Source organism: Pelophylax lessonae (genome assembly GCF_965119305.1).
Source record: "Pelophylax lessonae genome assembly, chromosome: 4".
Taxonomy (NCBI): Eukaryota; Metazoa; Chordata; class Amphibia; order Anura; family Ranidae; genus Pelophylax; species Pelophylax lessonae.
Window position 1 is genome coordinate 218,568,323 of NC_138771.1, and position 12,452 is coordinate 218,580,774.

General features: G+C 46.7%; 1 protein-coding gene across 1 annotated transcript in view; it reads left to right on the forward strand.

The window, feature by feature from the left end:
* Positions 1-12,452, forward strand: part of POT1 (protection of telomeres 1) — a 161,934-nt gene that overhangs the window by 23,852 nt on the left and 125,630 nt on the right. The window contains exon 4 of the mRNA XM_082257094.1: positions 5,454-5,744. Coding sequence (XP_082113220.1) covers positions 5,454-5,744 — 291 coding nt within the window. The remainder of the gene's footprint in view (positions 1-5,453; positions 5,745-12,452) is intronic.

Consider the following 12,452-nt stretch of genomic DNA (forward strand, 5'->3'; position numbering starts at 1 on the left):
TAGCAGGTCACATATTAAAGACTACCTTTGTGAATGTTTTGGTAGCGCAGACTGCTACAGAATGGGTGAAGTTACTTAAAAGTACCTTGGAAGCTGAACGGCTCCCCCCCTGCAGTGTTGGAACTACTGGACCAGTTGGCTCAAGCCCTGGTGTTGATGTGTGATACATCCCTGGATTCAGCTCCGTTGGTGGCCAGGGCGTCGGCAGTGGGGATTGCTATTAGGCGCATGGTGTGGCTAAAAAGCTGGTCGGACCAGGCTTCTAAGAAGGCCTTGACTGATCTTCCCTTCTCACGAGAGACGCTGTTTGGATCCTCTCTGGACGAGTTGATCAAAGGTATCACGGGGGGGGGGGGGGGGGGGTACGGGGGTGAGAGCGTTCGTCTTCCCCAATCCTCTAAGGGCAAGGCACCACATCCTAGGTGGGGGCCTTCCTTTAATGCTCATAAACAACTTTTTTGTGCCTCTGGGTCGCAAGAAAAAAGTAAATCAGTCAGGTCTTCTGGGGGTTCCAAGAAGCTGTGGTCGGGGAAAGGAAAAACTGGCCAGTCTGGACCTGCAGACAAGTCCTTGTCTGCATGAAGGGGCGCCCGCACCTGATTCTGGGGTGGGGGGACATCATCATTTCTTTCTGGAGCCCTGGACCTCCTTGATTCAGGACAAATGGGTTCACAAACTGATCCCCTCTGGATACAAGATCAAATTCCGGTCTCGCCTGTCGGACAGGTTCTTTCCGTCCAATCTTCGACTATCCCCAGTCCGGTTAAGGGACTTGCGAGGGGCAGTACATGATTTTCTGTTGCAAGGAGCGATTGTACCGGTTCCTTTTCAGGAACGTTTTCAAGGGTCTTATTCAAACCTCTTCAACGTGCCCAGGAAAGAAGGCAAGGTGCGTCTCAGCCTGGATCTCAAGGCCCTGAACTGCTTTGTGCGGTTACAGAAGTTTTGGATGGAATCCATCTGCACGGTAGTGGCGTCACTACACCAGGGAGATTTCTTAGCTTCCATAGATATCAAGGACGCATATCTACACATCCCTATTTACGCTGGACACCAGCGGTTTCTTCGCTTTGACGTTGCGGTGGAGCATTATCAATTTGTGGCGTTCCCCCTTTGGTCTCGCCTCAGCTTCCAGAGTGTTTACCAAGGTCTTAGCACCAGTATTGGCATTACTGCGCCAGCAGGGGATTGCGGTACAGGGGTACCTAGATGATCTCCTGTTGAGCGCAGACTCCCCTTCAGTCTTGTTGGGGGATCTGACGGTGACTGGCAGAACTCTGCAAGATTTCGGTTGGAACATCAATTTCAAGAAATCCGCGCTGACACCTGTCTTAAGACTGGATTATCTGGGCTTGATTCTGGATTCAGCCTTGGCCAAGGTGTTTCTTTCCCCCGGACAAGCTGCAAAAGTTGCAGGAGGCGATTTGGTTGTTGTTGGCGAACAATCTGTCCTCTCTTCCAGTTTGCAACCGGCCCCTTGGGTCTGATGGTATCAACCTTTGAGGCGGTTCCGTTTGCTCAGTTCCATACCAGACCTTTGCAAAGGGAGATTCTTGTTAAATGGAACATGGATCCAATGTCCTTGGACTCTTTGATTTGGTTAAGCCACAACACAAAGTCTGCTCTGTTGTGGTGGATTCAGTTCCCAGCACTATGCCAGGGCAAGTCCTTCCTCCTGTTGTTTTGGACAGTGGTGATCGGGCTGGGGCAGTTCTGTGCCCAGGGTCCCTGGACAATGGAAGAGTCAAAACTACTGATTAAATGTTTTGGAGCTCAGAGCAATAAAGCTTTGTCTGAGCCATTGGACGACTCCTCTGCAAGATTGTCTGGTTCAGATTCAATCAGACAACGCCACGGCTGTGGCTTTCATTAATCACCAGGGAGGGCCCCAAGAGTGTCTTGGCAGCCAAGGAGGTGGCCGAGATTCTGGCCTGGGCAGGAAAATTTATTCCAGCCCTCTCTGCTGTGCACATTCCAGGTGTGGAGAACTGGCAAGCGGATTGCCAGTCAGGTGTTGGATCAGGGGGAGTGGTCCCTGCACCCGGAGGTTTTTAATCTCCTGTGTTTTTCGGTGGGGGGCTTCTCGGGGTTCATTTGTTTGCTTCTCGCCTCAACAAGAAGGTTCAGAGATTCCTAGACAGGTCTCGAGATCCTCTGGCCGACATCACAGACGCTCTGGTGGATCCTTAGGGTCACTATCGGCTAATTTATGCCTTTCCTTCCTTGAAACTCCTGCCAAGGCTTCTGCGCAGGATAGAGGTGGAAGGGATTACGGTCATTCTGGTGGCTCCGGAAGGCCTCGCTGGTCTTGGTACACAGACCTTGTAAGGTTGGTCGCTGATGCTCCTTGGAGACTTTCTCTCAGGGAAGATCTGCTGTCTCAAGGTCTGATCTTCCATTCTGCTCTACAGTGGCTGGCTTTAACGGCATGGCTGTTGAAAGCCAGGTGTTGAGAGATAGAGGTCTTTCTGTCTCTGTGATTCCTACGCTATTGGAGGCTAGGAAGTCGACATCTAGGACAATATATCATCATATGTGGAAATTGTATCTTTCATAGTGTGAATCACTGAAGGTGCACCCTCGCTTGTTTTTGATAGCTAGGGTCTTGGACTTTCTGTATAAAGGAGTTGAACAGCGGTTGGCTTTGGGCACTATCAAAGGCCAAGTGTTGGCTTTAGATATATATTTCCAATGCCGTTAGCTACGCATGCTTTGATTAGTACTTTTATATACAGAGAGTGCGCATATGGTTTCTCCGAGAAGGTCCCCGCTACCGCTGTGGGATCTCAATTTGGTATTACCTGTTCTTCAAAAGCCTCCTTTTGAGAACATTCGGCAAATTTCTCTGCTTTTGTTGTCTCAGAAGGTTGCCTACTTGGTGTTGAGGTGGCAAACATGGCTATCACTTCCGCTCGCAGAGTATCTAAACTGGGGCGTTGTCTTACCGCTCACCTTATCTGGTGATACACAGAGATAAAGTGGTACTTCGACCTAATCAGTTGTTCTTCCTAAGGTTGTTTCTGATTTTCATATGAATGAAGACATTGTGTTGCCTTCACTCTGCCTTAAGCCCACACATTCTAAGGAATTGGTGTTGCACTCTTTGGTTGTGGTTCTGGCGATCAGGGTCTATCTGGAGACCACTGAGTCTTTTAGCAAATCAGACGCTCTTTTTATCCTTTACTGAAGGATCTCATAAGGGATTGGCTGCGTCTGCGGTGAGTCGGTGACCATATCCAGATGGATCAGGCAGACGGTAGTTCAGGCTTATTCACTGAAGGGACAGGTTCCTCCTTTCCCAGTGAAGGCGCATTCTACGAGAGCGCTGAGTGCCTCTTGGGCTTTTCGCCATCAGGCGTCGATGCTGCAAGTTTGCAAAGCGGCAACTTGTTCGTCTGTGCATACGTTTACAAAATTCTACAAAGTAGATGTGTTTGCATCTTCGGATGCTTCCTTTGGCCACAAGGTTTTGCAGGCTGCTATTTAAAGAGAACTGTTTTTTTTTTTTTGTTTCTCTTTGAGGGTGTATTGTGTTTTCAGGGTGAGCTCCAGTTGTTCCTGGTTGAGCTTCATGTTACCTGGTTGGCTAAGTTTAGCCTTTGGGGAGTTATGTTTCCGTTTGTGCTCCCACCCCTCATGAATATACTGCTTTGGGACATCCCTATAGTCTCTGACTAGATGGAGCTGCGTCTGTCGATGAACGGTAGAGAAAACTGGATTTTTGTCAGAACTTACCGTAAAATCCTCTACTTCTGAGTGAAAAGGGTTTTTTTCTATTCTAATCACTGCTTTCAACTAAACTGCTTGATGGTAGCAGGGTGTGTGGGGTTATGCCTGCAGGGATAGCCCCCATAGGTGTGGTTAAGCTTTTTTCTTGCCTAGTCTGACTAGATGGAGCTGCGTCTGTCGATGAACTTCAGAGAAAAGGATTTTACGGTAAATTCGAACAAAAATCCATTTTTTTTTAGTTGTCACCAGACCATGAATAGGAGGGAAATCTTCCAATGGGTCATTTGTTCTGGTAGCTACTTAGTAAAAGGAGATTAACCACCTCAGTACCAGCCTGTAATGCCCTTTATAACCAGATAATTTTTCAGTTTTTATTGCTGTGATAATTTGACAATTACTCAGTCATTCATCATTGTACTCAAAATAATTTTGCAACAGATAGAGCTTTCTTTTGATTGTTTATAATAATCACTGTTTTTATTTTTTTCTATAGCAATTTACTATAACAGTTTTTTGAAAAAAGTTCTCTTACTTTGTTTAAAAAAAACGAGTAAACTAGCTAGTTGTGTGTTAACCTGACCATACATAGATTGAAATGTGGCCGATTCAACAGGGACCGGCCCAATTTCGATTTATGTGTGGCCTTCCCAGTTCAACAGAAATTAAATGGACATGCTGGAAAACTTTTGTCGATCGGTGGCTGCAGCCTCTGATCAGTATGTTCTGTAAGCAGAGAGTTCTACTGTCAGAATACTAGTTCCCAGTGGGTCGTACTCCTCCTTCTACCTCGCTTGAGTTGGTGGAGGAATCTGTTAATTTTTTATTTTTTTTAAGCTTCATGTTTAAAATGTAACCAAAGGCAAAACTTTTTTTTTTTCTTTAAGAATAGAGTATGGGAGGGTTTAACCCCCTCCGTCATTGTTGGTCTTTTTTTTTGTTTTGCAATCTGTTGGGGAGATCTCCCCTAGAGTTCTGTTTCAAGCTCCCTCACTAAAAAACATGAATAATGTTTGCTTGTACAGTCACAAATATTTAGGACTAGTGAGGCTGTTATTTTGAATCTTTTTAGACTATTGTTTAGACTCGGTTCACATTAGCGCGACTTGTCAGACGACTTGTCAGCCTGACAAGTCACGCTCCCTCGCGGTCCATTGACCGCTACAGGACCCGTTCTAATAGGAGCGACACAAGTCGCTCCGACTTAGAAAAAGGGTCCTGTACTATTTCGGGGCGACCTCGGAGCGACTTGCATAGACTTCCATTATGTGAAGTCCCTGCAAGTCGCTCCGAAGTCGTGGTGCACGGGACTGACAAGTCGCCTCCCAAAGTAGTAAGGAGTCGTGTCGCCCCAGTGTGAACCGACTCTTAGAGCCGGTTCACACTGAGGCGATCCGACTTTGGGGGGGCGACGCGACTTCGGTGCGACTTGCAGGGACTTCACATAATGGAAGTCTATGCAAGTCACTCCCAGGTCGCCCCAAAGTAGTACAGGACCCTTTTTCTAAGTCGGAGCGACTTGTGTCGCTCCTATTAGAACGGGTCCTGTACTACTCAATGGACCGCGACCGACCGCGACTTGTCAGGCTGACAAGTCGCCTGACAAGTTGCGCTAGTCTGAATGGGCTCTTATTGTACCATATTTACATTTGGTATTATATTTTATAAACTTGTTCTATTTGATTTGTCAGGTAGTATAAGCTTTTTTCCCTCTTTGTCTTCTTTAGATCACACAATTCAACAGTGAATTTTTAGGCATCAGCAGTAATGGATTTTCAGCTCTAGTTTTTGAAGGCACAGCGGGAGCTCCAGTGTTGCCAAGAACATCCAGCAAAACATACAGCTTCACTGAAGAAGACCAAAAAATTGTAGAATCTTTACGAATCTGGCAAATAGGGCAACAGACATTTTCTAAATTAAGACTAAAACTTTCAGACGTAAAACCTGAACAGTATTTTAATTTAATCTGTCATCTTGTTGGGAAAGCAACGTTGGATAAAGCATGCTATCTTCTTAAGGTAAAGTAAAGCATGCACTTTTGTTTGTTTGTTTTTTCCCATTTATAGATGTGTACAACACATTTTCTTTTAGTTTCAGAGCCATAATACCCCAACATCTGTATCTTCTGAATATCTGAATATCTTTATTAGTCTTTCGTTCGACTGACACATCGCTCCATAAATCATAACTACTGGGTTATATTGCCTCCTCCAGGAGTAGGACTAGGCAGAAAAAAAAAAACACCTGGCTACGCCCATGGGCCTTCCTCAGCTTGGTATATATCCCCCCCCTCCCCCCACTCTGCTCTAGGTAATCAGTTTTAATCTGTCTAGTCAGGAGTTCGGACCTAGGCTCCCAGCTGAGATTTCTGGACATTGCAATTTTTTTCTCCTTCCTTATATCTTTTTTGTTTTTTCCTCTCGGGAGATATACAGTCAACTGCTGGGCGACGGGCTGGATAATCTAGATCCAGTGGTCCCCCCAGCCCAGCAAGCGAGTGCGTGCAGACCGCAGCTACGCGCTAGGTCGGCGGCGACATAGTCTCACAGACAGAGGCTGGCCCGCGAGGTAAATGTCTCGCAGGGTTGCATACGACCGGGCTTGGGGCTGAGTCGCATCAGTCCCTTGGCCGACAGCTCCCCTACTTCTGGAGCCTTACCTACACCATGGAAGGGTAAGTACAGTCCCCCCCCCTCCCCTCTTGGCGTTTTTTTGGGGTGGACACGGGTAATCTCCAGGGACAGTTGGATCTGCCTGCAGGTTCCCTCCTTCCATCCATAAATCCTTCCATCTAAATCCCTCAGTGAGCTGGGCCTTCCCCACTTCCCCCCCCCCCCCGCCCTGTCTGGACCTGGAGTCTAGTGGGGGTCCCAGGGTAGAGAATGCAGCAGGGACCTCTGGGGTTTCCCCTGCTATCCCCACCCTGTAAGAGTCCTTGGATAGTGTGTGTGTCCTGCCCAGGTAGTCTGGAGGGGTCCCAGTGTAGGAGACCCCTAGGTGCATGCCCTACTGTTTGCAGTGTGTGTATAGTGCAGGGGCGTCCCAGTGCAGAGACCGGTGCAGAGTGCGCAGCGGAGTCTCCCCTAACGTGTGTCCTACCTTCGGGGGGGAGGTCCCCTTGCAGAGGGTGCAGCATTGCAGGGAAGATCCTGGCAGCATGCTTCAACGTTTGTAGCTGATGGTGGCCATTTTCCCTTAGTCTGGCTGGTCTACGGTTGGCGGCCATTACTGTGTAGCCCAATGATGTCACGGGGGCCATTTTCCTTTTAGTCTGGCTGGTCTCCAGTTGGTGGCCATGTTTGTGTAGCCTGATGATGTCACGGGGGCCATTTTCCCTTAGTCCTGGGGATGCCTGAAGCCTCGTGGGGATGTCAAAGCTCATCCTCTTCCTCATCAGTTTCCTCTTTCTGTGCCTGGGACGTTTGAACGGGGTAGGTGTCCATTATGATGCTGGGTTTGAATTTTCGGCACTCCTCCAATTGGTAGGGTCCTTGGGGGTCCCTGTTATCTCTCTCTGCTGATAGGTACCCTGAGCCTTGAGGGGGATCCTTTAGTGGTGCCAAAAGATTGTTTTTGTACTGCAAGGTCTTCTTTTCCTTATGGAGCCTCAGGGTCACATCTTCCCCACTGACCCCCTCATGGAGGTGGCAGGTCCCTCAGAACCCCAGCTTCCCATGGTTGCACTGACAGCAGTCCTGCAGTCCTTTGTGTCCTGGGTGGAAGTGGCTTGTGGGCAAAGGCCCCTGCTCAGTCTGTCTAATCTGATTCTGAGCCTGATGCCGCCGTGGACGTGGCCCGTCCAGGGGGACCTAATATCACACCCCCAGATCCATCTGATAGTGAGGATGATTCCTCTATGGTTGCAGCAGCGAATATAAAAATGCTGGTGGATGCACATATCACTGCAGTGCATGAAACTTTAAAAATGGAGGATGTGGCTGATGTAGCCACGGACATGGCTGTGTCATTTTGTATGCATAAGTCGCCTCATTCTCCAAAGGTGTTTGCTTATGTGCCCTATTTTGACGGGTTTTCCTGTAGTGGGAACAACCAAAATTACCCTTTGTGGTCCCCAAACGTTTTGCTGTAAGTTACCCTTTTGAGGAGTCACTTTTTAAAAAGTGGACTAGTTCACCAGTGGTGGACCCTCCTGTTTTGAGGTTGAATAAAGCAACCATGATCCCTGTAGAGGAATCCCCATCCTTTAATGACCCGGCTGACAGGAAAATGGAGGCTGTGGCATGCAGCATGTTTACTAAGGCTGGTTCGGTGTTGCTGCCAGTTTTTGCCTCAGCCCTGGTGTCTTAGACCCTAACTGAATGGGCCAAGCTTTTGTGCCAGGGACTGAGGAGTCAGCAGGTCCCCGCTGCTTATGTTGATTTAGTGGACCAGTTGGCCCATGGGCTGCAGTTTATTTGGGATGCAGCTTTGGATACAGCTTCTGTGCTGTCCAAACTTTGTTTCAGCCGTGGTGATTGGGCACGTGCTGTGGCTTAAGATTTGGTCTGCAGACTAAGCCTGTAAGAAAGCTCTCAATGATCTGCCCTTTCAAGGGCGATCGCATGTTTGGGGCTACCCTGGATGAGATCATTAAGGGTATCACAGGGGGGGAAGAGTACCTTCCTGCTACAGTCAAGGAAAAGGAAGGAGCCTCATTGCAGGCAGGGGCCCTCCTGCTGAGCCTATAGAAAGTTATTTAGTGCTTCTGAGGCGGAGAACAAGGGAAATAGATCTTTTAAATCTTCTCCAGGAGGTTCCAAGCAACCTTGGTCTGGTAAGCATAGAGCTAGCTTTTCCGGACCAGCAGACAAGACCCCTTCAGCATGAAGGTCTGCCCTCACCCATTATTGGGATGGGGGGGACATCTGTCCTGGTTTCCGGCCCCCCTGGACTTTTTTTGTGAGCGCCAAGGAGATCCGCAAAATGTTTCTTTTGGGGGTACCCAGAAGTGGGCAAAGTTTGCTCTTTCCAGGTTTTTTTTCGTTTTTTTTTTTTTCCGGAACCACAAGCTGCGATTCACCTGCTACTGTCACACAGACAATTCTCTCTCCCGATTTGTATACAGGTTCTGAGTCTGGTGGTATCCACCTTCAAGACAGTTCTGTTTGCACAGTCCTACATGCAGCTCCTTTAGCAGTTTCGGCTCCACAGGAGGTTACCGCAGTTTGTGACTAGGTCACGGGGTCCTCTGACAGATGCCGCAGGCGTCCAAGGGCCATGATAAGGCCAGTATCATTCTTGGCTCAGGTTTCTTCAACAGTTACTGCGAGTAATCAAGAGCGAGCATCTTCCAATCATCCTTGTGGCCGTAAACATCGATTGGGGGCTTCCTCTCAGAGAAGACCAGTTGTCCCCAGGGCTAATCTACCATGCTGCTTTACAGTTACTGGTTTTAATGGCTTAGCTATTGAAAGCCAAGTACTGAGGGATCGAGGTTTGTCTGGATCAGTGATCCCTACTATGGTGAAGGCAAGGAAGTCGTCTTCCAGCAAGATATACATCGTACGTGGAAAGCGTACATTTCTTGGTGTGAGTCGGTTGGCTCTCAGCCTCGATCATTTTCTGTGGCTCGGATCTTAACCTTTTATCAACAGGGCATTGATTAGAATTTGTCAGGTGTCTGCCCTGGTATTCTTCTTTTAATGACCTCTAGCCATGCACTCTTTAGTTTATACCTTCATTCAGGGGGTTCGACATGTGGCTCCACCTGTACGGTCTCTTTTGCCGCCATGGGATTTAAATTTAGTACTTTCGTTTTTCCACAAACCTCCATTTGAGAATATTCGGGAGATTCCCTTGTCTACGTTATCCCAGAAGGTGACATTCTTGGTGGCTATTACCTCAGCGGAATTGGCGGTATTATCCTGTCGCAGTCCCTATTTGCTGGTCCATAGGGATGAAGTGGTTCTTCGTCCCATCCATCATTCCTGCCCAAAGTTTTCTCTGACTTCCATTTCAATGAGGACATTGTGTTGCCTTCATTGTGTCCCAAGCCAGCTCATCCCAAGAAATTTGCTTTGCATACCTTGGATGTGGTTCGTGCGATTCAGGTGTATCTGGCAGCTACTGAGTCCTTTGGGAGGTCAGACTTGCTTTTTGTGGTTACGGACGAACCAAGAAAAGGGCTGGCCGCTTCTTCGGCTACCACCTATTCCATTAAAGGTCAGGTTCCACCTTTCCCTGTCATGATGCATTCTATTCGGGCACTGAGTACTTCTTGGGCCTTCCGTCATCAGGCATCAATATCGCAAGTTTGCAAGGCGGCCACTTGGTCATCGGTGCATACCTTCACAAAATTCTATAGGGTAGATACTTTGGCATCTGCATATGCTTCTTTTGGCCGCAAAGTTTTGCAGGCTGTTGTTTAAGAGGGGTTGCTCCCTCTTGAGGAGTGTTTTTCTTTAAACTTTTATTTTTTCAGACGGGGCTCCTGTGACCCAGTTAAGGCTCCTGTGTCCTGGTTAAGGGCACTTATGTTTAGCCTTGGGTTATTTTCCCCACCCCTCATTTTCCTTTTGGCACTGCTTTTGGATGTTCCAGTAGTTATGATTTATGGAGCGCTGTGTCTGTTGATGAATGAAAGAGAAAATGGGATTTTTGTACTTACCGTAAAATCCATTTCTCTGAGTTCATCGACGGACACAGCACCCACCCCTCTAGGGAGTTCTGATACGTCTAATACTGCTTGCTACTAAACTGATTACCTAGAGCAGAGAGGGGGGTTAGATATCAAGCTGAAGACGGCCCATGGGCGTAGCCAGGTGTTTTTTGATCTGCCTAGTCCTACTCCTGAAAGGAGGCAATATACACCAGTAGTTATGATTTATGGAGAGCCGTGTCCGTCGATGAGAAACTGATTTTTCGGTAAATGCAAAAATCCAGTTTTCTTGCACAGGAGTAGATAAAATTCTGACATGTTTCAGCATGTAGCCTTGTTCGCAGCAAAATGCACACTAAAAACATAGGCCATATATACGCCTACAAACTCCACCCACTCATGGGCTGTATTGCAATGATCATAATTAATTAAAATCAAGAGTAGATGTGTGTCATTAGAAAGAAAAGGTGTAGGCATGGACCTTCATTTTCATCAAAAAATAAAACAGTATGCACAAAAAGATGAGCCCATACAGATTATTATTGCAAAGCTTATGTAGACAACACACATTAAAACCCTAGACAAGTTAATGGCCTTAAGGAGGGGGGCATATGAGTGTAGTCTTACCAAAGGATTCACAAATGTTTCCCTATTTAAGAAAGAGATCCACACCCCCACCTGGAGTTGAGTCTGGCAGGTCTTCTAGTGCCTAGGGAAAAGATCCACCACACCTCTCTTTCGAAAAAAATAATTAGTCCAAGCCATTTTGTAAGTCCAAGTGTGCAGTTTCCAGGCTGATAAATGCACATTTCCTCTTTTATTTTGTGATAATCTGCTGTTTTCATCTTGTCACCAATTTTTACTTAATTTCCTGCGTCACTATAACTCTTACACCCCCAAAACAGCATAAATCATCCTTCACAACGGGGAAGGTATGTTTCCCTTTATAAGCCTTTTTGATAGTCTCTAATCTTAGCATTTATTGCTATGACCATAAAGTTCAGTTATGGTTTCATCTCTCCAAGTTATTTTGAAAGGAAACGTGTAGAGATCTCCGCAAATTTAAGGAAAAATACCAATAAAGTAGCTCCTCTACTTAAACGAGTTCAATTCCGGGAGCTTGTTCGTTAGTCCAACAAAGATCAACGCTTGCAGACAAGCGAGTGCTGATCAATGTGTTCTGGTGGCGGCAGCCCCCCTGTCAGAACATAATAGCACATAGAGATCGCCGCACTAATATTGCTTGTGTTAGTATGGCGATCTGTCATGTTTTTTTTTTCGTTCGGCCAGTGTGTGTACCTAGTTTTACACAATAGGCCATGCGAACCTCCTCCCTTTCCCATCAGTGCCCATTCTACAAGAACTGTTGGTGTCTCCTGAGCTTTTCAGCATCAAATTCTGTATCTCAGATTTGCAAGGCAACCATCTGATCCTCTTCACTGGCCTTCCAAGTTCTAACTGATGCGTATTCAGGCCTCTGTTGATGCTAGCTTCATCGCAAGGGAAACTTTAGGCTGTTATCTGAGTATTTTTTCTGGATGTTTTAAACTGTGTTGTTTCTTGTGGACCTGTTGGCAGTTCCATGCTCTTATGTTCTTTCCCACCCCTCAGTTTTATTGATTGGGTACATCTAAAAGTCTCTGAATACCAGACCTGTACTTTACAATCAAGATAATAGGATTTTTGATTTACCTTTAAATTTCTTATCGTGGAGTACAGTACAGGAAACAAGTCCCCTGTACTATTGGGTTAATTTACTAAAGGTAAATAGACTATGGACTTTACAAGCGCAGTTGCTCCAGAGCTTAGTAAATTAGCACAATCTCTTCCGACTACCATCATCCAGTCATGAGCAAGGAAAATGCTGTTTTTTTTTTCATTTTCCTTGCACCTGATTGGGTATTCTTTTCAGAGTGAAGCTTTATCTCATTTACTAAGCTCTGGGAAACTACACTTGCTGAGTGTAGCTGCACTTTTCAAGGTGCACAGTCGATTTGCATTTAGTAAATCAACCCCTTTTTGTCCTAATCGCTCCTTATTGCCTGCTAAAAAACTGGAGCCTCAGTGAGTAAACAGTGTCCATTCACCAATAGGTAGCAGCATTTACCCAGGTTCTATGAATACCAGT